The sequence below is a fragment of the Mirounga leonina genome, unplaced genomic scaffold (genome assembly GCF_011800145.1).
Source record: "Mirounga leonina isolate KUSES-001 unplaced genomic scaffold, KU_Mleo_1.0 Mir_150, whole genome shotgun sequence".
NCBI lineage: Eukaryota > Metazoa > Chordata > Mammalia > Carnivora > Phocidae > Mirounga > Mirounga leonina.
The window spans coordinates 29,070,125-29,093,874 of NW_023270374.1; the positions used below are offsets into that span (position 1 = coordinate 29,070,125).

The window sequence follows — 23,750 nt, forward strand, 5'->3', positions numbered from 1 at the left end:
GGGAGGGAGTGGGAGGAGGGGGTGCGGCGGCGGCGGCGCCGAGCGGAGTGGCCTTCCGCGGAAGGGAAGAGTCCCGCAGTCGGAAGCGGCCGGCTGGGCGTGCGCTCGCAACCCGCAGCCGGGGCTGGGCCGGAGCCGGGCGAGGGCTGGGGCCGGGGCCGGGCCAGGTTCGGCGGGCGAGGGGCAGCGGCCGGAGCTGGGCAGCCAGGCCGCATCGGGCAGGGAACGGCGGGCGCGGGGTCTGCGGTCTCCGGAGCCCCGATGTGAGGCGGCGGCGCCCCGGCCCGAGCGCGCACCATGGGGGCCCCGCTCGCCGTGGCGCTGGGCGCCTTCCACTACCTGGCACTTTTCCTGCAACTCGGAGGCGCCACGCGGCCCGCCGGCCACGCGCCCTGGGACAACCACGTCTCCGGCCACGGTGAGTTCGGTCGCCGCCCCCGCGGACTTCCCCACCAAACCCCACCCCGGGCTGCGCCGCTTCAACTTGGCCGTCCCCAGGGCTGGAACCCGCGCCGGCCCTGGCGGGAGTCCCGTGGCGCCCCCTGCCGGGTCCATGGACCCGCCCTGGCACCCCGGCCACCCGTGCAGAGGAGGGGGCACCCCGTGTGCAGCCCCGATCCCGCTCTCGCGGGGAGAGACCCCGACTCCCAAGCACGCTCGCGCCGATACACACACCTCCAGGACTACACGGGTATTCGCAGCCAGGGGCACACTCACTGTTCTCACACTCACAACTCCTGCCCTCGCACATCTCCACACACCTTCTCGGATCGCCGTCCTCACTCACAAACACTCGCACTTACGCCCGCTGCACACACACAGGCATTACGGTTGGTGGGCTCACACCCTGCCGGCTGGTGCCCAGGCGCGCGCACTCTGCACAACTCTTGCCCGCCCTTCTGCCTGCAGACACACACACACACACACACACACGTGAACACACTTGGCTCGCCCACTCCTCTCTGCCCATCTGCCTTTCCCTTTTGTGGGCTTAACCCTGCAGCTGCCCTCATCCCCTCCCATTCCTGTCCTGCCCCTTACACCCCTGGGGAAGGTCCTGGGGGACAGCAGACCCTGCCTCTGGAGAACTGGTAGTCTCCGGCTGCCCCTACCCCTGCAGGGTGGGGGATGAAGGCTTGGGGGGAGCCCCTCAAAGTCATTGGAATAGTTGAGATTGCTGCTTCTAGCCATGGGCACGGGAGGGGAAGAAGGATGCCGGGGGCTTTTATCTGTCTCTGGGGGTGGAAAGCCCCTGCCATCCTTCTGTAGGGTACCCAGCCCTCCTTATCCTCGGCCCCCAGGACTGAAAGGTGGGAAATCAACTCAGCCACCATGGCAGCCAGGGAGCAAGCAAGCAGCCCCACATTGGTGGCCTGAGTGTCAGAAGCTCCTTTCAGGCCCAAGGAGCCCAAGTTGGCCGCAGAGTTGTAGCGTCTGAGGCTGGTAGCTGTGGGGGCTCCCCCTTCCCCTGTGAGCCAGGCTCCAGCATGGGGACCAGAGCATAAATGAAAATGGAGACCCTTCTGCCATCCCTCCCTCCCCATCTGGTGGGGGAAGCTGCAGCAGCAGTCCTGGGCGCTGTGGGCCCAGGGCTGGGGGGAGGTTTGCACAAAGAGCAAAGAACTGTGATTTATTCTGATGGGAAAAGCGGGGGCAGAGTAGGTAATTAGAGGCGGCTTTGCTGGGGCCTGATGCACCAGTGGGATTGTTGCAGGGGGTGTGGGGGCTTCCAGGGTCTCTGCTTTTTGGGAGCCATGACTCCCTGTACCCTTCTGCCTCACCACGTTTGGTGTAAGTGCTCTGTGTCTCATCTCTGCACCCTTCATATCGCTCATCGGATTTCTACTGACCTGGCTGGAGCACTGGTAAATAGGGGAAGGGTTATTTTGACCCTCAACTTACAGATGGAGAAACCAAGGCTCAGAGAGGTGAAGGGACTTGCCCAAGGTCACACAGTGTGTGAGTGTTTGAGCTGGGACTGGCCACAGGGTCTGTTGGGCAAAGACAGAGCTTTTTCCTGGATATTCATCTCCCTGTCAGATTCCCTCCCATTTAAAGGAAACTGGGGATTCCTCCTTCCGTTCTCCTCCTCGCTCTGCTCAGTTCCTTGGCACGGTTAGAACTTAGACTAGGAGGGTTTTCCAAGGAAGGGTTTTCCTGAGTTTGCAGTCCCAAGAGATACGAGGACTAGGGATCTGAGGTTTATGGTCATCCTGTCCCTAGAGCGTCAGGCCCCAAGGATTTGGATGCTACTCTGTCATTCCGGAGGCTCCGAGGTGGCCCCCTGCAGGAAATCAGGCTTTGCCCATTGTGCGGTAGTCTCTGCCTGCCCCCCCGGTGCCAGGCATGCTTAGGGGCACAGCTCTGCCCCGCCAGCTGTAAAGGTCGCCTCTGAACCCTGGCCAGGTCCCGCTAAGGCCCAGAGGAGGGTCTAGACAGAGAGGACACAGCACTGACTGCGGGGGAACCTGGCTTCTCTCACTGACCCCCCTGTGCACTTCTGGGCAAGTGGGTCAACCCCCTGGGGCTCCTTCTGTCCCTCCTGAAACGAGGAGGCCAGGCTGCTCTGCAGGGGCCAGGCTACCTTCTCCCAACATTGCCAGGTTCAAAGTCGCCAAGTAGTGGATGCCGAGGAGCCCCCACGGCTGCCCCTCTGCTGGGCCAAGCACCCGACCACAGGAAGGTTTTGGAGCTACTCACTTAATCACAAAAAGAAACTGTTATTAATGATAGTGAGACACGGCGAATAAGTGGGTCATGTCTAATAAGCCATTTGTGTTCAGGAGGAGAATACCAATTTGATAAAAGCTGTGTGTGCTGAAAAAGCCCAGAAATTGCTGTTTAGCAGATTGGGGCCTGATCGTTTCATTATTCCTGGGCTCCGCGTGTCCTCAGCTGATTCAGGAAATGTGGCCGGGTTAGGGAGGTGTCTGGGTCTGGGGGTGGGGATGGGAGGCTGGAAGTGGGGGCTCCTCCTCCAGAGCCCATGGACCCCAACCACTTGGTGGCTCCTCACCTCTCCAGCTCAATCTGAGCCCAGCCCAGCCGCCAGGCTAACGCCTTGCCCCCGCCCGCCCGGGACTTGTCACAGGGAAAGCCCGTGGTCAGATGGGTCAGCAAGGACATCCGTCTCGCTTCCCATCTCTCTGCTACTTCCACGCAGCCCACTTCACAGAGGGCCTTTTAAAGGCATGAGGAATGAATGGGGGTGAACACCCTCTTCGAGAGGCATAAGGGATTGGGAGGCTGCGGTTGTGGCGGTCCGTGTTTGTACCTACTAGGTACTCCAGTAATGGTAGTTTTGATTATTCCTTATGAGAAAGGGTCAGCTCGTTGCCATCAGCACAGCAGAGGTGGGGGGCGGGGGGCGGAGCTAGCGTTTATGAACCGCCTACTGGGTGGTGGCTGCTGCCAAACCCCTTGCCAGTGTTAACTCACTAAGGCTGACGTTATTCACGCCAGGCTGGTGTTGGGCATATGAGGATATTGAGGTTCAGAGAGGGCCAGTGACTTGCCCAAGGTCACTGAGTCTGTACAGAGAGCCAGCGAGCAGCACCTGCCTCCTCCAGGACGACCTCGAGGCAGGCTGGGCCAGTCACGTGACAGGACTTCTTCCTTCTGCACAGCCCTATCTCAGCGCTCCCTTCCAGCTCCCCAGAGAACTGGTAAAGCCGTGGGGGCCACCAAGAGGAACTGGCAGCTTAGAAAGGTGACGCACGGGATCTTGCTGAGGCCACGTGCAAGTTAGAAAAAGACAGCTGGGCTGGACTCCTTCTCCAGTTCTTTCTCCAGATCTTGGCCAGGGCAGGGGTTGGGGGGGGGGGCGGGGCAGAAGGCAGGATCTTTGTGAGGATCTCTGTAGACCTCCTGCCTTGGAATCACCAGGGAGTTTGTTAAAATGCAGATCCCAGGGGTGCCTGGGTGGCTCAGTCGGTTGAGTGTCTGCCTTCGGCTCAGGTCGTGATCTCAGGGCTCTGCTCAGCAGGGAGTCTGCTTCTTCCTCTGCCTCTTCCCCTACCACCGCCACCCCACCAGCTTGCTCACTCTCTCTCTCAAATAAATAAATGGATTCTTAAAAAAAAAAATGCAGATCCCAGGGTCCCCCCACCCAGACCCATTGGCCAAAATGATTTTTTTTTTTAAAGATTTTATTTATTTATTTGACAGAGAGAAACACAGCGAGAGAGGGAACACAAGCAGGGGGAGTGGGAGAGGGAGAAGCAGGCTCCCCGCTGAGCAGAGAGCCCGATGTGGGGCTCGATCCCAGGACCCTGGGATCATGACCTGAGCCGAAGGCAGACGCTTAACGACTGAGCCACCCAGGCGCCCCGGCCAAAATGATTGTTGATGAGACCCTGGAGTCTGCATTTTAATAAGCTCCCCCAGATGATTCCCGTGCAGCCTGGAGTTTGGGAGCCACTGCCTTAAGCACTCAGCCAGGCCTGATGACACGTGTAGGGACAGGACATCGTCTGGCGCCAGGGGCTGCTGGGTTGGTTTGGGTTTGCGAGAGAGGGAGGGGGCCATGCTGGAGCGGGCATGTGGACCCTGAGAGGAGCCCCAGGAAGCCTTGTACTGCAGCAAACATCCATCCTCCCATCCCCGCCCGGCCACACACACACCTAGGCCAGCACCTTCAATTATTAATACACCCCAATGCAGACATGGATCCTGGCTTGGCCTGGCGCTTTGTCCATTGAGTGATTCACTGCCCTGAGGTTCTCTCCGTTGCCTGGAGGGAGCAGCGGGGTGCTGAGGCAGGGGCAGGGGCCACCGGGCCATTTGGCAAACAGCCCGTGCCCTGAAAACCCACCCTGGCATTCTCTCATTCCTTACCGAACTGTGGATATCTCACCATCAATAAGCCGGCTAGTTTGGTGGCTGGGAGATGGAGAAAATTGAGCGCTGTCTTCCGAAGGTTATGATGTTAAAAATGTGTTCGCGTTGTCTCGGGTGTTGGTGATTATTCTATCAATTATGCCCGTAAACAGTCGGCCTTGGGCTGAGGGTTCCCGGCCTCCTGTGGGGAATTGGCCCTCACAAGCGGTTTTCCCTGAGTCCTTCACACCAATTGGTTTTGACACCTTGCCTATCAGCGGCTCCGGCGGCCTTTTCCCGAAGCAACGGGAGCCGGGAGCTGTGGGCGGCCAGCAGGACAGGAATTCGGCTCATCTCCACAGTGACACGGTGACAGGCTGACAGTAGGGGTGTTGGGGGAAGTCTCCCGTGACAAACAAGTGGGCCGGGTCAGGGGTGAGGCAGAGTGGTCAGCCACCGGGACAGGAGATGCAGGCCATGGGCCAGGGTGCATTTGCCCAAATTGCTGGGGGAGGTCAGTGCTTGGCTTTTGGGGTCACCTTATCCAACTCTGTGCAAATTAGGTGAGAGATGTACGGAAGCAAATGTTGACTGAGTGTCCTGCCAGGGCCTTAAATGGCGTTGTCTCATTTGACTCCCAAAGGAACCCTCCGAGGATGAGACTTCCCCTGGCCCAGGGTATTTTTGAGGGAACTGAATCTCGGCGAGGTTAAAAGGCTTGCCCAAGGTCACCCACCTAGCAAGTGTTGGAGCCTGGATTTGATCCCAGGAACGTGACTCCAGAGCCCAGGTTCACAATGCTGTTGAGTCCCAGAGAAGAGGAGGGAGAAGTGAGGTCTGAATGCTAAAAACTTCTCTGCATTCCAAGTTAATGCAGTTTTAAACATTCACATAATTTTAATTTCATAAGGAGTCCACATTTTTAGTAGAACGATCACAAAACGGAGCCCCTCCCTCATCCTTACTGAGTGGTACAAGGACATTCCGGGGTGGGCAAGGCTGACTTCACTTTGCAGTGGGCGGACCCAGGCCCGGCCCCTTGGAGTGCATATGAGATGCTATGACCCGGAGGGTAATGGGGTGCCAGGGTGTGTCCTCTCCCCAACCCTGGTGAGGCAAGACTCTTCCATCAGAAGGGGTCGTGACCTCACTGGGGGAAGAAATTTACCTCTCTACCAGCTGGCGACCCTGGGGTCCCTTGGGTACCTGCTGCTGTGGGGAAGGGAGGTGGGGCTGGGGAGGCAGAGGGGCTGCCGCTCCTCCAGGACCCCCTCCCCACGACCGGGCCCCCTCCCCTTCTTGAAATTCGGCAGAGGAGTCTCTGGGACTCAGCCCCATCACGCCCAGTGGAAACCCCTTTTCAAGAACCCCCAGGACCCTCAGCAGGATTGGGTCCTACCTGAGAGATGGTTTTAGGCAGAACCCAGATAAACCTCTTACATTTTAATAGTTATGCATTTATTTTAATGTGGATTGGAAAAATAAACCCAGCACATCAAAACTGTGATTTCACAGATATGATTGCTTAGATGAGACTAACGGGGATATTAAAAAAATAGTGGGTTAGTTTATAGGAAAACATTAAGGACAGAACAGAGAGGGTACACGGGCAGCCCTGTGTGTAGGAATGACTGGACGTGGGGGCTGTTGGCCCACGGGTTGCCCCCCGCCACCTCGTACTCTGTACTGTCAGCCGGAGCTGCTGGCCCAGCAGAGGCTGCTGTTGGCTACTGGAAGCGACCATTCATTTATTCCTTCATTCATTCAACAAATAGCGCCTGAACACCTGCCATGTACTAGGCTCTTTTAGCCACGGGGGACATATCAGTGAAGAAGACAGATAAGGTTCTTGCTCAGACAACTAAACCTATAAAAAATATATAAGTATAAATTGTCATAAGAGTGAAGAAGCAGAGATGATGTTCAGCCCTGAAAAGGCACTCCCGGGGCAGCGAGGGCAGCTGGTAGTGAGCTCCCTATCACACGAGCGATGTAAGCTGGAGCCAAACATTTATTAGCTGGGGGTGTTATGGAGGGAATCCCTGCTTTATTTCCCCAGGGAGCACAGACTGGTGAAGTGGGCAGAGAAGTCTGAACACAGTGGGTGGTTCATAAGGATCTGTCACACAGCGATTTAGTGACGGGGCCCCCGGTGGGCAGAGCTCCCAACTCCGAGGATTCCTGGCCCCCCACCCGGGGGGACATGGCAGGGGTGAGGGCCTTTGCTGTCTCTTGTGTGGAGAGGTAGGGACAGCGACTCCTTTGTGACTTCACTTCAGCTTGAGTTCAAGCGCCCGAGTTCGGGCGGGAGAAGTAGACCCGAGGCTTGATCCACCCTCCCGCGGCCTCTGCCTTGCTGGGTAGCTTGGCAGGTCCCTGCCCTTCTCTGGGCCTCAGCAACCCCCAACAATGGCGAGTGCACCTAGGCTTTTAGCCTCCAGAATCTTTCCACCTGTGGCCCTTTCCTCTGTCCTCCAGGCGGCATGTGCAGAGGGAGCCCATGGCCGCGTGGGATTCCGTCTGGCACGTGGTGCTTAGTCTCAGTGGCCTTCGGGGGTCTGGGAACCAAGACGCCAGACAGCATTCATCGAGCATTTTCTCTGTGCCTGTCATCCCCCTCACCTCCTCCTTCCAGCCTCACACACCCCATGTGGAGGATCTTCCCATTTTACAGACCAGGACATGGAGGCTTCGGGGGTGTTGGGACCCGCCGGGGGCCACACAGCTTTTGAATGGCGGAGCCGGGCTTGAGCCCAGCTTGTGGGGCTGCAGGGCTGGAGTTCTTCCCCGCTCATCTGTCCTGCTCCTGGCTGCCAAGCCCGGTGGGCGTGTGGACAGTTGCTTTGTTCCGGAGTGGCACCCTGATTTCACTGGATTCTCTCGGGGTCCACGATGCCAAAATACTGGAAAGGCCTGGGTCTGGCTGCATGAGCGCAGTCTGAGAGCCTAGGCTCCTGATCCAAGCCCAGCCCTGTTAGTGGGGCTGCTGGGACCTTGGGGGTACGCATGGGACCCTGGGTGCACCTGCCTGGGTGTTCTGCTCGGGGCTGGTGGTTTTGCCTGAGCATGTGGCTGGTGTGCGTGTGTTTGGGTGTTGGATCGTGTGCGGTGGAGGAGCTGTGGGCAGGAAGGAGCCTGGGCGCTCGTGTAGCGTCCCAGCCGAGGGGCCAGGCTGTGCCCTCGGTGCTGTGGCCTTGGTGTGCGGATCCGCCTCCCCGGCCCCTCCAAGCGGGTGCCCTTGGGACTCAAGGCATTGAGGCTCTGGGAGCATCTGGAAGGTTAGAGCTAGAGCTTGGGGGGGGGGGGGCTTGCTCAGAGCTGTCAGTTAGGGGGCTGGCAGTGCCCATCTGTGGCAAGTGCTCTGCCTGCCCCTCTCTCCGCTCGCTCTCTCCCTGGGTTGGACGCTCGCTCTCTCTCTGTCTTTCAAACTCTCTCCATCTTTCTTTGTCCCTTTCCCTGTGTCTGCTGCATCCATCTCCCTCCCTCTTCTCATCTCTCCACCTCCGCACTCTGTCTTCACACGCACGCGAGCACACACACGCACACACACACTCCTGTCTCCAGGTGACACCTTGGGATTACACATGCGTCTCTTCTTTGTATCATCGTGACACCCACGCAGAGCAGGCACTCGAGAGATGTCAGGTGAATGAATGAAGTGGACGAACGAATGAGCAAGTGGTGGAGTTACAAGGGGCGCCGGAGCTTGTCTAGACTTGTGGTTCCTGACTTTCCTGGAGGTCACCGTCCTCTGGAGCATCTGATGAAAACTGCATCATTGCCTCAGAAAAATGCCACATCGTTTGGGTTAGTTCCAGCGGGTTTGGGAGGCCCCCAGAGCTCACCTGTGGTGCCTGGGATGCAGCCTTCATTTTACGGGGAACAAAACTGAGGCCCAGAGAGGAGCCAGGCCTGGCCCCGGGGTTCAGGGCCAATGCTCAACAGAGCACCCCGCCCCCCCCACTCCACCGCAGCCCTCGCATAACAAGCTTCCCTCTAGTGTCTTCAGCAGGTGGGCATGGGGGAGAGGTCAGGGAGGACAGCAAACCAGGATGTGAGCCCTGGAAGTGGCTCAGGCAGGTGAACTCTCCCGAGGGGGTCTCTCCCCTCTCCCACCAGAGTGGTGGCTGTGTCCTGGTGCAGTCAGGAAGACTCCCTGGAGGAAGTGGGCTCCTGGTATCCAGGGTCTCCTGGGACTGAGAGGAGACTCCAGAGGCCGCAGGAGCGGGTCTGTCAGGGGCTTCATCCAGAGAGTTGTGCGTGTGCATCGGGCAAAGCAGGCGGTGGAGCTCGGCGCTGACCTCGCCACCCGGAGGTTTCCGGTGGGGAAGGTGCGAGGTGTGGCTGGCGATCAGGAGGGCCTGGCCGTGTGACTGAGGTGGGGGTCAAATAGGACTTGGAGGCTGGGGGGGGACTGGTGGAGCGGGAGAAGCTCCGTCCAGGACTAGGGCCGAGTTTGCGGGCTCGCAGGAAGCCGGGGCTGGCCGCAACGTCCAGGGGCTGTCGGAAACCTGGGCTGCGCAGGAGATGGGAGCTGGGCATGCTTGCGTGCCTGTGTGTGCGCGTGTGTGCACGCGTGTGCATGCGTGTGTACCTACACTGCTTCCTTTCTAATGCTTGCACACACCAGGCTCCCTCCTCAGGGACCTTTTGCCCAGCGATTTTGATTTCGTCTGCCTGGCAGGCTCTCCCCCTGCCTCTCCCACCCTCTGGCTCTTTCCTTCATGCTCCGCGGACCTCCTGCCAGGGCCCCAGCACCTGTCAGAGCCTGGCCATGGTCACTCCAGCAGGCACCCCAGGCACCCATCAACATGCCCATCTTGCAGAGGAGGAGACTGCGGGGGGAGACTGGGGGCCCACAGCTCGTCCAAAGCAAGGGAGCAGAACCCAAACTTTGTTCCCTCAGCCATGCGTGCTAAGGCTGTAGGGGATGGTGCCTGCCTGGGCTTTGGGGTCAGACACTCTCGGGCTCAAATCCCGGCCCCCACTCAGGCTCTCGGAGCCTCACTAGCCAACTTGGGGTTGGGGTTCTTGACTGAAGCCCCCTTTCTCACAGCCCTCGGGCTTGGTTGCTGGCCCAGGGCAGGGAACGTGAGAGAGGACTGCAGGGTGTCTGTTCTGCTTTGTGAGGTTTTAAAAAATTATTTCTGGCCTTAGAGGTGGCAGCAATTAGGGCTGGCTCACTGGGGAGCTGTTTGCCGCCTGTCATTGGCCCCAGGAAAGGGTCTCTAATGGAGGCTCAGCGGCCAGAGTGCATGGTAGTGGAAATTGCGCTCAAAACAACCCGGCACTAATGGTTTCCTGGCAGGCAGAGAAGAGGGAGGGGGAAGGCAGGCTGGCAGACAGCTAATGGAAGTCCTTTGGGGCAGGGGCCCTGAGACTTACCAGCTGGGCTCCTTATGTCCCCAGAGACCCCAGCAGTGGTCCCTAACTCCAGTTAGGCGCTAGGAGTCCTGAGCCCCATCCTGGCTCTGCTGCTTTCCGTTGAATCCCCACCCAGGCAGAGGGAACAGTAAGTGCAAAGGCCCTGGGGTGGCGCAGAACCCCTTCAGCTAAGGATTCTCTGGTTCTAGAATAGTCCTTGTGTTTCAAAAGGCCAGGCCAGTCTAGTCTTCTAGATGAGGAAAAGGGAGGTGGGAGCCTTGGGGGAAAGAGAAGCTGGAGCAAGGCCATCCTGTGAGAGGCGGTATGAATAGCAACCGGATCATCACCAGCCTAATAATGCTCCAGGGAGCCCACTAGGTGCCGGACATTTACAGGCATGTGCGATCCTGTCAAGTCCCCACAATACCCATTTTACAGATTTAGGACACTGAAGCTTAGCGATTTGCCCACCACAAGGAGGTACAGTTGGGGTTCACATCGGGGTCAGCCTGACTCCAGAGCTCATGCATTTACTGCTGCGCTGCTGGATTTCCCAAACACAGTTGGGCAGGCGTGGGAGGGCCAGGGCAGGGCCGACACTGGGTCCCAAGTGAGGCTGCGTTTGCCCCACACCAGGTCCCGGGGAGACAGCATGGCTGTCGGAGTCTGCCTCAGTTTCTCCCTTCCTATTGGTCTCTGCACCTGGTTTTCATGTGCTCTCTCCTCTTCTGCTCTGGTCCTCATGGCCGTGGAGCTTGCTGGCCCCACCCTTGGTGCCTCCCACCTCTCTCCCTTGTCTTCTTCTCAGTGGACCTGAGGATGCTCCTTTCTGGGCTCCGAAGCAGCTACTCATCCCTGTGGCTGATGCGACCTCCCTCTGCTTCCCCCATTCACCCCCTCTCTGCCTCTGGCAGGCAGCAAGGATGGTGCATGCCTGGGCTTTGGGGTAGACTCTTAGGCTCAAATCCTGACCTCCCTTGAGCTCTCTGAGCCTGACTAGCCATCTGTGCAATGGGCTCACCCCACAGGCTTTGCAGGCTGTACAGGTGAGGAGGCAAAGAATTGCCATCTGCATAAACATCAGGATGTCTGTTTGCCTTCTCCTGTGCCCGGCTCCCCCATTCGGGTTCCTGCCCTGTCCCGGGCTCCCCGCGCATTCCCACCCTTGCCTCCCTCCCTCCCAACCCTTTCCCTCCCTGTGGCCCAGATGTGTGGGAAGAGAAGGTGGGAATTCCACAGGGGAAACCTGCTCAACTCCCACAATCCTGCAAGTGCCAGAATATTTTCACTCCCCTTAAATCTCCCTAGATTTGTAATTCCATTGCTGTTTCCCTCAATATGTGCCCGTGGCCTTGAGAGACACCCTGCACCCAGCTGTAGGCACCAGCTCTGCCCCCCCAGCGGTGTCAGGACTGCAGGGCGGGGGACTGCGCATGTTCCCACCACTCTCCGTGCCTCAGTTTCTTCATCCGCAAGAAGAGGAGAGTGAGAGTGGCTACTTCCCAGGTTGTCTGGGGATCCGGTGAGAGATTTTATCTGATGAAAGAAGCATCTCTATAAAAAGGAATGCGATCTGATATATGCGACAATGTGGACGAACCTCAAAAACATGATGCTAAATGAAAAAAAGCCAGTCCCTAAAGACCGCGTATTATATCGTTACATTTGTGGGAACTATCCAGAATAGCAAATCCATCCAGAGACTCAGCATAGATTGGTGGTTGCCAGGGGATGGGAGAACGGAACATAACTGCTTAATGGGTGCAGGGTTTCCCTTTGGGGAGAAGAAAAGGTGTGGGAACTAGATGGAGGTGGGGGACACAGCATTGTGAATATACTCAGGGCCGGCAGCTCGGTCACGTTAGAATGGTTAATTTTGTGATGTGAATTTTTTTTTTTTAAAGATTTTATTTATTTATTTGACAGAGAGAGACACAGCGAGAGAGGGAACACAAGCAGGGGGAGGGGGAGAGGGAGAAGCAGGCTTCCTGCCGAGCAGGGAGCCTGATGCGGGGCTCGATCCCAGGACCCTGGGATCATGAGCTATTTGAATTTTTTTTTTAATTTTATTTATTTGAGAGAGAGAGAGAGAGAATGAGAGGCGGAAGGTCAGAGGGAGAAGCAGGCTTCCAGCTGAGCAGAGAGCCCGATGCAGGGCTCAATCCCAGGACTCCAAGATCATGACCTGAGCTGAAGGCAGACACTTAACGGACTGATCCACCCAGGCGCCCAGCTAATTTGACTTTTTATTGGTTGGGGCCACCCTCCTTCCCAGTTAGCAGGGACCCCCACCCCCACCTGGGCATGTGTCCGTGTGTGTGTGTGTGTGTGTGTGTGTAACTCAGCAGTGGGCGGTGGCGAGGAGGCTCTCCTGTGTCCCACACAGGGAAACACTCTTTACCTGCATTCGTTCGTTTCATCCTCACAATGAGCCATGTGGAAACTGACGCTCAGAGAAGTGAGGCAACTTACACAAAGCCACACAGCAAGTCAGGGCAGGGCTGCAGCTGGTGTGCCCACATGTAAATCCTAGGCTTCACTGCCCCCCCATCCCAGTCCCTCTGCTTCCTCCTGATCCGCCGCCCCTGGCAGCCAACACATCAGTACTCCTGTGTGCAGAGCAAGGGCTGTTGGAGACAAAGGAGGCCTCTGCCTGGATCAGGCAGAGAAGGCCCTGGACTGGGGGGGTCGGCCCCACACGGCAGAGTGAATGGCTCCCCACCAGGGGCAGCGTTTCTTTGATGTTCTCCTATGTCATTCAAAATTCATGAATTCCGTATTCTATTCATAATATATTCATGTTTATTTTAATACAAAATTATGTTCTTTCCCCACTTTGGGGGAGGGAAATCCATGCCTCCAGAGGTCGCGTCCCTGGTTTGAGCAGCAGAGACCATGAGGGCATCCGCCCTTCCTTTCTTTGTTCACTCCTTCTGCAAGCGGGCCGTCTGCGGGCCTCCTCGGACCTGAAATGGGTGTCAGTCCTCCCCACGTGCAAGACACAGGGAGGCTACGGGTGAATCAGACAGGAAGCCGGACTGGCAGGGTCTGTAGGGTTGTGACAGGTGAGTGGCAGGGAGGCTCCCGTCCTTGGGCCTCTGCAAGCCAGAGCTGGGAAGTGGGGACGAAGGATGAAGGTGGGAGGGCGTCAGTGGCCGAGGAAGCCAGAGCTGGTGGTGACCAGTGACCGTAGTGGAGGTGGCTGCCCGCGGGCCCGCCCCTCAGCAGCCCTGCCTCTCAAGCCCTTCTGACCGAGAAGAGTCTCTGCCTGGCCCTGCTCCACATTTAATGTGTAACTCTCGCCAACCTCCCCTGTTCCTGCGAGAAAATGGACACTGAGCCCGTAGCCTTCAGCAGGCAACCTTCCCTGGCTAGAATTGATAGACGCTGTGTGGTTCTCCTGGTATTTATTTTTACAGTTCCCCTCTATTTATGGTAAGCGATGCTGATTTTCCGTTTATGGTGGCAATAAAAGTCTCCTTTTAAGCTGAATTTATTTAAGTAAAAAGGGAAAGGTGTTTGAAAATAAATATTAAGTAAATAATAGTGCAGGTGCTTCAGGGATCCTGCGGAAATGGTGAGGCTGGTCCCCAAAAGGTTGGACTTGTGAGACTGTCTCTCTGTGGGGCATGCCTTTTCCTGTTCGGAGCTCCTCCTAACTGTGCCGACTCCAACCAGGCTTCGAGTCCAAGCGTGGCCCACCTCCCAAAAGCCATCCCCGAGTCCAGGCAGATGTGGGCCTGCCTCCGTCTTCCCTAACACTTGCACCTCCATTCTGAGCTTCTGCGTATCTCTGGGGAGCGGGAGGGGGGAGTATGATTCATGGCTATGTGAATGGTGCACACGGTGAACAACTGTACATGGCGATGCAGGCTCAGGCCTAGCCGTTGTCCATACAGTAGTCACTGGTCCGTGTGTCTGCCCTTCCTGTGGACTCTGGGCCCCTTGAGGGCCAGGGCCTGGCCAGAGCATCCTGGGAAGCCCAGCACAGGGAGGGGTCCCTGAAGGTTGATCTCCTTCATTCCTTTGGCGGGGAGGACTTGAGCTCCTACTGCATGCCCAGGCTGCCATCTTCCCACTAAGGAGTGCTGCAGTTCCCCGAGCTTTTGTACAAACGGCCTTCTTGCACTTCTTGAGAAGAGGAAAACTTGTCCGCTCCAAGATCAAACAACCTTCATCGCCTCACACCTCGATCCCTCCTGCTGCACACAGCCGGCCAGCAGCCAGGGGCCGCCCTGGGGGAAACAAAGAACCCTCCCCTGAACCCTGCCTGTCCCAGAGCAGACACTGCACCCATCCCCAGGGAGGAGAGGGCTCTGGCTGGTGCCCGCCAGGCTCCTTCTACGAAGCCAGGCTTCTCGGTCCCTGGGGGCTTTTTCATTCAGTTTATCTGGGTTTTCCTCTTAGGGACATTTTACATCTCCTGATTTCAGAAGCAAGGTGAGATCGATGGATGAGCTGGGGCTCCCTCAAGCACTCCCCCTGCAGCCTTTCCCTTTCTCTGCCTCCCAGCCGAGAGTTAAGGTGGCCACGGGCCTTCCTGACTCTGTGCCGTACATGCTTGCAACCCTGGCCCCCAGCTGAGCTTGCTGGAAATGACCCCCAGGGAGTCACACTGTATAGAGCTGAAGGGGAGAAGGGCTGAGGGACGACTCGGGTTCTGCTTGGGAGACTCTCCAGTCAGCCTCGGGGCTGGCATCTTGCTTTGTCCCTTCATACTGTGTGACCTCAGGCACGGACACTCACTCTCTGAACCGTGCACCCTCCCTCTGTGAGGTGGGGCCTGGCCATAAAGACCACCACCTCCTCAAGTCTTCGGGTCCTGTGCACGGTGCCTGGAGGGTTTTGCTTCCTGCAGTCCCAGGGTGGCCCCCATGTTCTCGAGCTTTGTTTCTCAAGTCGTTGGAAAAGGCTCAGGTCTGGATGGAGGGGGTGGGCGGGGGGAGCTGCAGGGGCCCTTACGTGGACCCACCTTACTTCCTGCCTTCCTCACTGCAGCACCTGCAGAGAAGAGGGTGGCGTGGGGGGAGACTTTGCATTCTGGGGTCCCAAAGCCTGAATCTGAATTCTAGCTCCCCAAGGCCCGGGTCCCAGTCCCAGCTCCTGTCGCCTACCTGCGGTGAACCTCAGTGAGCCTCAGTTTCCCCACCTGTAGTAAAGAGTCAAAGACCCCTGACCTGCAGGGTCGCTCTGAGGATTATGTGGGATCAGACACATCCACTGTCTGGCACCTGCGGGCCTCGGGGGAGAAAGGGGAGCCCGTGGGCCTCAAGGGTGCAGACAGCGGCCCGCGAGGCTGACACTGCTCTTCCTGGCACACTGGCCTCTGTTTATTGCCCCATTTCATTCCCGGTCACATTTCATATGACCACTTTCTGGGCCCTCTCGGGGAGCCTCCGGCTTGCTTGTCAGTTTAGCGGGGCGCCTGTGGGCCAGGCCGGGCTCGGGCGGCCAGAGGTCAGGAGGGCCAGAAGGAGGGAGGTTGGGGAGGGGTCCGGCCTGCTGGAGCCCCACTCAGAGCCTCCCAGGATGCCTGGGTCCACATTGTCCATTTGTCCCTATCCCTGCTCTTGTGGGCGCAGTTGCCCCAGAAACTCCCTTCTGGCACATAGTAGGTGCCCCGTAAATGAACGATGTCTGTCTCCTTGGTTTTTTTCTTACAGTTTCGAGAAGTCCTCTGGGTTTTTTTCTGACCTTTCTCCCTTCATGCGTTCATTCACTCATTCAGCACATGCCTAACAGCACCTCCCATGGGCCTGCCCCCTGCTGGGGGAGCCACCAGGCGGGGACAGACACAGACACCTTAGTGTCCGTCATAGAGCCCGCTCCAGTGGGCCAATCCGGGGCCCCAAGGAGGGCTTCCACCCCAGCCTGGGCAGGGAAGGCATGTGCGGGCACAGGACCCGCTGTGAGCCAGGACTCCGGGAACCGTGCCCCGGGGGGGGCACACATAGAAGTGTCGTGAGAGGCAGGAGGGGCACACAGCTGGGGTCCCGCAGAGCCAGAGCTGCAGACTTTGGATGCCCAGCCCGAGAGCCTGACTCGGGCTCTGAGAGCCGGCAGGTTCCCATTGGGCTCCCCGAGTGTGAGGCTTTCCTGGAGCTCCCAGGTGGCCCGGGGCCGAGAGGACAGGATCCCACCCCTGCTTTCTGCCAGAGCCACCGTGTTCGTCTGGTGTCACAGCAGCCAGCGTCCGTCGAACACCTACTGTGCACCGGTGTGCCTGGTGTCCTTCTAGCTGCCGGGACACAGCGGTCAACCAAGCCGACTCTGGTCTCCCGCCTATGGGGGGCTTGCGCTCAGGGTGGGAGAGGGACAGCAAGTGAGAGACGTCAGAGAACGTGTTAGTGGTAAGGGAAAAGCATGAAGCAGAGAAGAGGGGGACAGACGGGACAGACCGTGGAGCAAAGACTTGAGTGTGTGTCCCACCCCCACCCCCACCCCCACCCTGTGCACGTGGGGGCTGGGGAGCACTCCCAGCCCAAGGCCAGGGAGAGTCTTGTGGTGTGGAAGCCACCGCTGCGGGCCGGGGAAGCCACAGGAGGCTTTTAAAAAAATTGTGATAAAACATATACAACATCAAATTTACCATTTTAACCATTTTTAGGTGCACAGTTCCGTGGTGTCAAATACGTTGAGATTGCTGTGCGCCCATCCCCACCATCCGGCTCCGGAACTTTGGCATCTTCCCCAGCTGAGGCTCTGCTCCCATCCTTTCAACACTCCCCCATCCTCCTCTCCCCCCGCCCCAGGCAGCCGCCCTTCCGCCTTCTGTCTCTGAGTTTGCTTGCTCCAGGGGCCTCATGGAATCACACGGTATTTGTCCTTTAGCTCCCGGCTTATTTCACTCAGCATCACGTCCTCCAGGTTCATCCATGTTGGAGCCTGGGTCGGAATGTCCCTCCTTTTAAGGCTGAATAATATTCCCTTGTGTGGAGAGACCACATTTTGTGTATCCATTCATCAAGGGAGCAGGCCACGACACAGTAGGACCTGGCAAGAGATGGGCTGAGTGGGGACCAAGGGGCCGGCGGGGCCACATTGGTTCTCTCTGCTCTGCCCTCCCTCTTGCCCCCCTCTAGCTCCAGTTGTGCCTTGGTTCCCCTGACAAGGAACTGATCCTTGTCCTCTGGGTTTTTGTCTGACCTTTCTCCCTTCATGCGTTCATTCACTCATTCAGCACATGCCTAACAGCACCTCCCATGGGCCAGTTGGTCCTCAAGGGAAGCCTGCTCTCACTCTGGCATAGACGGATGGGTGGCCTGGGGTCCAGTCCCTGCAGGCTTCCTGGAGGAGGCAGCCTCAAACCAGAGATTTGAAGATTAGAAGGGCAAGGAAGGCTGTGGGGAGGGAGAGAGGAGATTTGGGGCTGGATCAGAGGGTCTGGGCTGGGGGGGTCTGGCCTCAGAGGTGGAGGGAGCTGGGGGCTGGGCTGAGGCTGCCTCTGGTGGACAAGTCCCCTGAGGCTTGCCTGTGTGTCACCGGCTGCTGGGGGGACAGGGGGCTGTCGGGAGCCAATGAGGAAGGAGCGAGGAGGTACAGGGTCGATAAGAGGTTACACACGGCCCAGGCGTGAATGAAGTAGAGACGCTGTACCCACTGCATAATCTGATGCAGCTACAAGGAAGCATCTTGAAAATCTTTCTGGAGATGACAGAATTTTGAGCTAGAATGTGAGTGAAGGGAGTGATACTTGCTGAGCACCTACTGTGTGCCAGGCACGAGGCATGTGTTGCCTTGTGTTATCCTCCCCTCTGCCCTCTCTTTCTCTCCTTTTTTCATATAAAGAACTGAGGTTCGGAGAGGCAAAGGGGCTTGTCCAGGTCACACAGCTGGGGAGTAGAAGAAACAGGATTCGAACCCAGGCCTGAGGGCAAAGCCCTAGATGTGGTATAGAATCAGGGCCTGGAAGGTTAGGAAGGAGGTCAGGCCCCGGTCGTGAAAGGCAGACAAGATCTTCCAGGTCTTCCTCCGCCTTAACTAGAAGCCGAACCCACTGACTCGGGCCAGGATCCCAGAGCTGTTTCCTGCCGACCGAGGCCCGATACCCGGGCTTGGGGTTAATGACTACATTGCCCCCCCAATTAAAGGCAGAAAGGAAGAAGAGGTTGCATTCAATCAAGCCCCTTTCTCCTTCTCCTGCAGAATCCTAATTTGTGGACACCGGTTTTAATTGTCTTCCCAGCAGGCCCAGCCCTGCTCAGGCCCTGGGGCAGGAGAACGCAATTGCATCCTTCTCAAAAATCTATAATTATACGAGCCTCCCTGGAGACCGGCTGTGAGGAGTTACCTGAGCTGGGAGGGAGGGAGGGCTTAGGACAGGAGGAAGTCAAGGAGAAGAGATGGATTTTATGTGCCAAACTCAGCAGGGATGCTAACTGGAGATGGGGGGCTCTGGGAGGCTGGAGAGAAGGACATGGGGGAGGGGATAGGCAGGGGGGCTGCATGAGCAAGGTCTAGAAGTTACGGGCTCCACTCTCAAGTGCTCTGGAACTGGGTTCAAATGTAACTGTTTTCTCTGTGGCCTTGGGCAAGTCCTTCACCGCTCTGGGCCTCGGCTTCCCCACCTGAACAATGGGGATCAATGACCCCCCTTCCCCCACAGCATCATGGGGGGAGCAAATGTCCAGGAAGAGCTTGGCACGGTGCCTGACACGAGTGCTCTGCATTTCTTAGACGTTACTACTGTGCCATCATCGTCCTCAAACTTAGTGCGGACCTCCTTCCAGTTTCTGGTGTTGATGTGGTACCCTTTCTCACAGAGCTGGGACAGGGAGCAAGAACCTCTGCTGACTAGAGCTGCCTGCTTGTGGTGGAGGTGTGAGGAACTGAGCTCCCATCTCTGGAAGTGTGCAAGTGGGATGCAGAGGTGTGGAGCCCGGTGGCTGAACTTTTCCTGATAATTCAGACCAAATCCTGATGGGGGCTGATGGAGCCCTGGGTCTTGGTCACAACTGCTGGTGAGACCCAGGTTCAAAACCCAGCTCTGTGTGAACTTGGGCAAGTCCTGTCTCCTTTTTGAGCCTCATTTTCCTTATCTGTCAAATGGGGGTGAGCGGATTAGAGACAGTGCCTGCATAGTGTTAGGAGTGTAGTAGATGCTTCATCAATGGTATGGATTCTTTTTAAAAAACAATGACAAAGCTCTCTGGATTTCCCTCCTCCTTGTCTTGGCTCACACCATTCTTTTTCTTTCTTTTTTTTTTTTTTTTTTTTTTAAGATTTTGTTTATTCATTTGAGACACAGAGATACAGAGAGAGAGAGAGAGTGCATGAGCAGTGGGAGAGGCAGAGGGAGAGGGAGAAGCAGACTCCCGGCTGAGCCAGGAGCCCGATGTGGGGCTCGATCCCAGGACCCCGGGATCATGACCTGAGCCCAAGGCAGACGCTCAACCATCTGAGCCACCCAGGCGCCCCTACACCATTCCTTTTCTCCTTGCCTCTGCCTGTCAGGATGCACCCATCTCAGGGCCCAGCTGACGTGCTCCTCCTCCCCCAAGTAGCGGTGACCTCTCCCCTTTCCAGTGCCCAGGACACCGCTTTTAGGACCTACATCACTTTCTCCCTCAGACTGTCTGAGCTGATGGGGTTCTCAGACCATCAGCACTGACCTCCATTGTACGGAGGAGCAAACCGAGGCTCAGAGGCAGGGAGAGATGCTCCCCAGGCCACACAGCAGGTCTGTTGGCAGAAACAGGCTCAGTCCTCCATCGCTGGTTCCAGCCCCATGCCCTGGGTACTCACCTGCATATGCTGCCTCTCCATCAGGGGCTCCTTGGGACAGGGCCGGGGACAGGGAGACTCAGGTTATGCCCTCAAATGCCCAGAACCTCATTTTCCACGTGTCTTGAAGACACATTGCCCCCATCACCACTGAGGTTGGAGACAACGGGAGATCCTGGCAGATCCTGGCAGGGTCTGAGGAGATCAGAGAGACCCTGGGACCAGAGTCCACTGTGGGGGTGGGGGAGCTGGTGGTTGCCCCCACAGATGACTCACCTGGTTCCATGAGTTCTTGCAGCCAGATTTCTATCCCTCTTTCTCCCCGAAGCCCTTCCCCACTCTTGGCTCCAAACCATCTCCCCACCTGGGGCAGGGGGGCATGGGCAGGGAGCACAACACCTCCTTTGAGAAGTCTGCCCTGATTGCCTCAGGCTGGGTGAAATGCCTCCTCTGTGCCTCCCAAGCCTTTGCCTTCCCCAGCCTGCCCCACAGGACCCTGCAAGGTTGGCCATCTTAGACTGTTACTTTGTAAGAAAGACCTCTACAGCCAGAAAGAGTTTAAATATTCTGGGAAGAACATAGCCTTGGGAGTCAGACAGGCCTGGGTTCAAATCCAGGTTCTGCCATGTGACCTTGGAAGGGTCACTGCCCTGCACTGGGCCTTGGCTGCCTCCTTTGAGCAACGAGGACATGTGATGGGGAGGGGAGAGTCACCTGCTAGGATGCCCCCCAACCAGTGACAGCTGAGCACCAGGAATGTGGCTTGTCGAAATCGAGATGTACTGTAATCGTGTCAAATTCATTCTGGATTTCTAAGACTTAGCACAAAAGCGAATATAAGATACCTCATTAATCATTTTTATTACATGTTGAAATAATTTTTTTGATATCTTGGATTAAGTAAACTACATGAGTAAAATTAATTTCATCTGTTTAAAAAAAATTTTTTTTTTAACTTTTAAATGTGGCTACTAGAAAATGGCAATTTCCATGTGTGCCTCCCAACCCTGGCTTGCGTTCTGGTTCTGTTGGACAACGTCCTCTAGAGGACCGTTACTGGGATGGGGGGGAGGGGTCGTCCCTCAAGTGTGTTTGGGAGTTAGAGGGCCTGGTCAAGGACTCAGGACCTGGGGCTTGACCTTGCTGTCCCCTAGCTGCTGTGTAACCCCAGGCCACACACCGCCCCCTCTGAGCCTTGCTTGCATCAGTAAAAAGAACCGACGGGCCAGGATTGGGTTTTCAGTTTGGGGGTGCCCATGGGCAGGGGAGGCTGAGCTAGGGTAGATGGAGGCTTGGCCCCTCTCCAGGTCCCCCGATGGAGTCCCCACCCAAGGACAGCCCATCTCTGCCCTTCGTGCCACCCATGAGACCCCCACTACCTGTTGGCAGACATGCTTCCTCCACACATACACACGTCTCTAGGTGGGGGAGAAGCAGGGGCGGAGTCAGACAGGCCTGGCTTCGAGGGCTGGCTCCACCCTTCCTAGTCTGTGACCCAAGCAGCCTGTGGACCTCCTTTCCCCTGGTGCAGGAGGGAAAATGGCGAGCACTTTCTGATTTCTGTGGCTCAGCAATGGCACCTGGAGAAGGTCACAACTGTGTCCCTTTCGCTGACCCGTAGCCAGCCAGGTCCCACTGCTGGCTGCTTTGGATCCAACTCTCCTCCTGCCCTCTTTGCAAAGGCCACTGGGTCTGGATCAAGGCAAAATCCAGCCGTCCCAGGACAAGGGGCCAAGCGCTCGTTGTGATCCCCTCTGAACCCTCCTGGTGGCTCAGGGCCTCCATGGCCCCCGCAGGCCTGCTTGAGCCGGCAGGTTGGCATCAGGGAAGGTGAGGGGGGCGCAGCCTGGCCCAGGACACTCAGGGTGGGAACCTCTTGGCTCTGGATGATGCTCCACCACTGCCCAGTCGTATCTGTTCATTCGTTCACTCAACGAGTATTTATGGAGCACCTCCTAGCTGCCGGGTACTGTTCTAGGAGCTGGGGATGTATCAATGGATAAAACAGGCACAGTCCCTCCTTTGGGGGAGCAGACAATAAACAAAACAAGCGTATTCGCTGTGCTGTCCAGTACGGTAACCATTACGCTCAAGTGGCTATTTGTTTAAATTTAAATGAGTTAAAATGAAAAATTTAAAATTCAGGGGCGCCTGGGTGGCTCAGTCGGTTAAGCGACTGCCCTCGGCTCAGGTCGTGATCCTGGAGTCCCGGGATCGAGTCCCGCATCAGGCTCCCTGCTCGGCGGGGAGTCTGCTTCTCCCTCTGACCCTCCTCCCTCTCATGCTCTCTGTCTCTCATTCTCTCTCTCGCAAATAAATAAAATCTTAAGAAAAAAAAAAAGAAAAATTTAAAATTCAGTTCCTCGGGTGCCTGGGTGGCTCAGTTGGTTGGGCGACTGCCTTCGGCTCAGGTCATGATCCTGGAGTCCCGGGATCGAGTCCCGCATCGGGCTTTCTGCTCGGCAGGGAGTCTGCTTCTCCCTCTGATCCTCCCCCATCTCATTCTCTCTCTCAAATAAATAAATAAAATCTTTAAAAAAAAAAAAAGATTTTGGGTGCCTGGGTGGCTCAGTCGGTTAAGCGACTGCCTTCGGCTCAGGTCGTGATCCTGGAGTCCCTGGATCGAGTCCCGCAATCGGGCTCCCTGCTCAGCGGGGAGTCTGCTTCTCCCTCTGACCCTCCCCCCTCTCATGTGCTCTCTCTCTCTGTCTCATTCTCTCTCAAATAAATAAATAAAATCTTTAAAAAAAAAAATTCAGTTCCTCATTCACACTAGCCACATTTCAAGTGCTCGGTAGACATACGTGGCTGGTAGTTTCTGGATTAGCTCAGAGAGAGAAGATTTCCTTCCTCGTTGCAGAAGGCCTGTCAGACGGCACCAATAATGTCTTGGAAGGAAAGAGTGATTTGAAGCACTGGTTTGGGGTGAGAGATGCAATTTAAATGAGGTGGTTAGGGTCCGCCTCCTTGAGGAGGTGATATCTGAGCGGAGTCCTGAAGCAGAGGAGGTTGGGAGCTATGTGGGAATCTGGGGCGGGAGGAGAGTGTTCCAGGCAGAGGGAATACCAAGCAAGTGCAAAGGTCCTGGGGTAGGATCTCAACTGGAATGTTCAGAGGACAGCAAGGAGGCCATTGTGGCGGGAACAGACTAAGCAGGGGGAAAGCAGAAGCTAGCGCCGGAGGGGACAGGCCCAAACGTGGAAGGCCTTCCCTTTCATGGTAAAGGCTTGGCTTTTGCCCTCAGTAAGAAGACACGGCAGGACAGTTTTGAGGAAAGAAGGAGTCGGGATTGGTTTGTGTTCTGCCAAGATAACTCTGCACAACCAGTTGCAAATATATTGTTGGGGAGGACAGGTGGCCACAGGGAGGCCAGTGAGGAGGCTGCTGTGTCATTACGGGCCGGAGGCTGGCCCAGCGCGGGGGCAGTGGGGGCGGCGGCGGGGTTCTGGAGATGCTCAGGAGGCAGCATCCACGGGGCTCCCTGCAGACTGAATGTGGGCTATAAGAGAGGGTGAGGGGGGTCAAGCACGGCTCTACAGGTTAGGGCCTGGGCACCCGGCAGGCAAAGGCGGGCGTGGGAATAAGGACAGTCCCGACTTTCAGATCGACCGCACGTGAAGGCCCCTCACACCTCAGGGGGCACATGTTCAGTAACTCAAACAGCCATTCTTATTAAACAGGCTTTGTTTATGGGACAGCGGCCGGTCCTTCCCAACCTCACCGAATGTGGGAAGCCTCCAGGAAGCGTCTCACGAACCTTTAACCTCAGGGATTAGGGACCTTGCTAACTTTCTCTTAGCCCAGAAACCAGTTCCTGGAGTCAAGCTCCACATGGAAACCTGTGT

The 23,750-nt window shown here is 56.9% G+C and overlaps 1 protein-coding gene across 1 annotated transcript in view; it reads left to right on the forward strand.

The window, feature by feature from the left end:
- Positions 1-297: 297 nt before the first annotated feature.
- The window catches only part of VSTM2L (V-set and transmembrane domain containing 2 like), a 35,865-nt gene continuing 12,412 nt past the window's right edge, over positions 298-23,750 (forward strand). The window contains exon 1 of the mRNA XM_035006294.1: positions 298-418. Coding sequence (XP_034862185.1) covers positions 298-418 — 121 coding nt within the window. The remainder of the gene's footprint in view (positions 419-23,750) is intronic.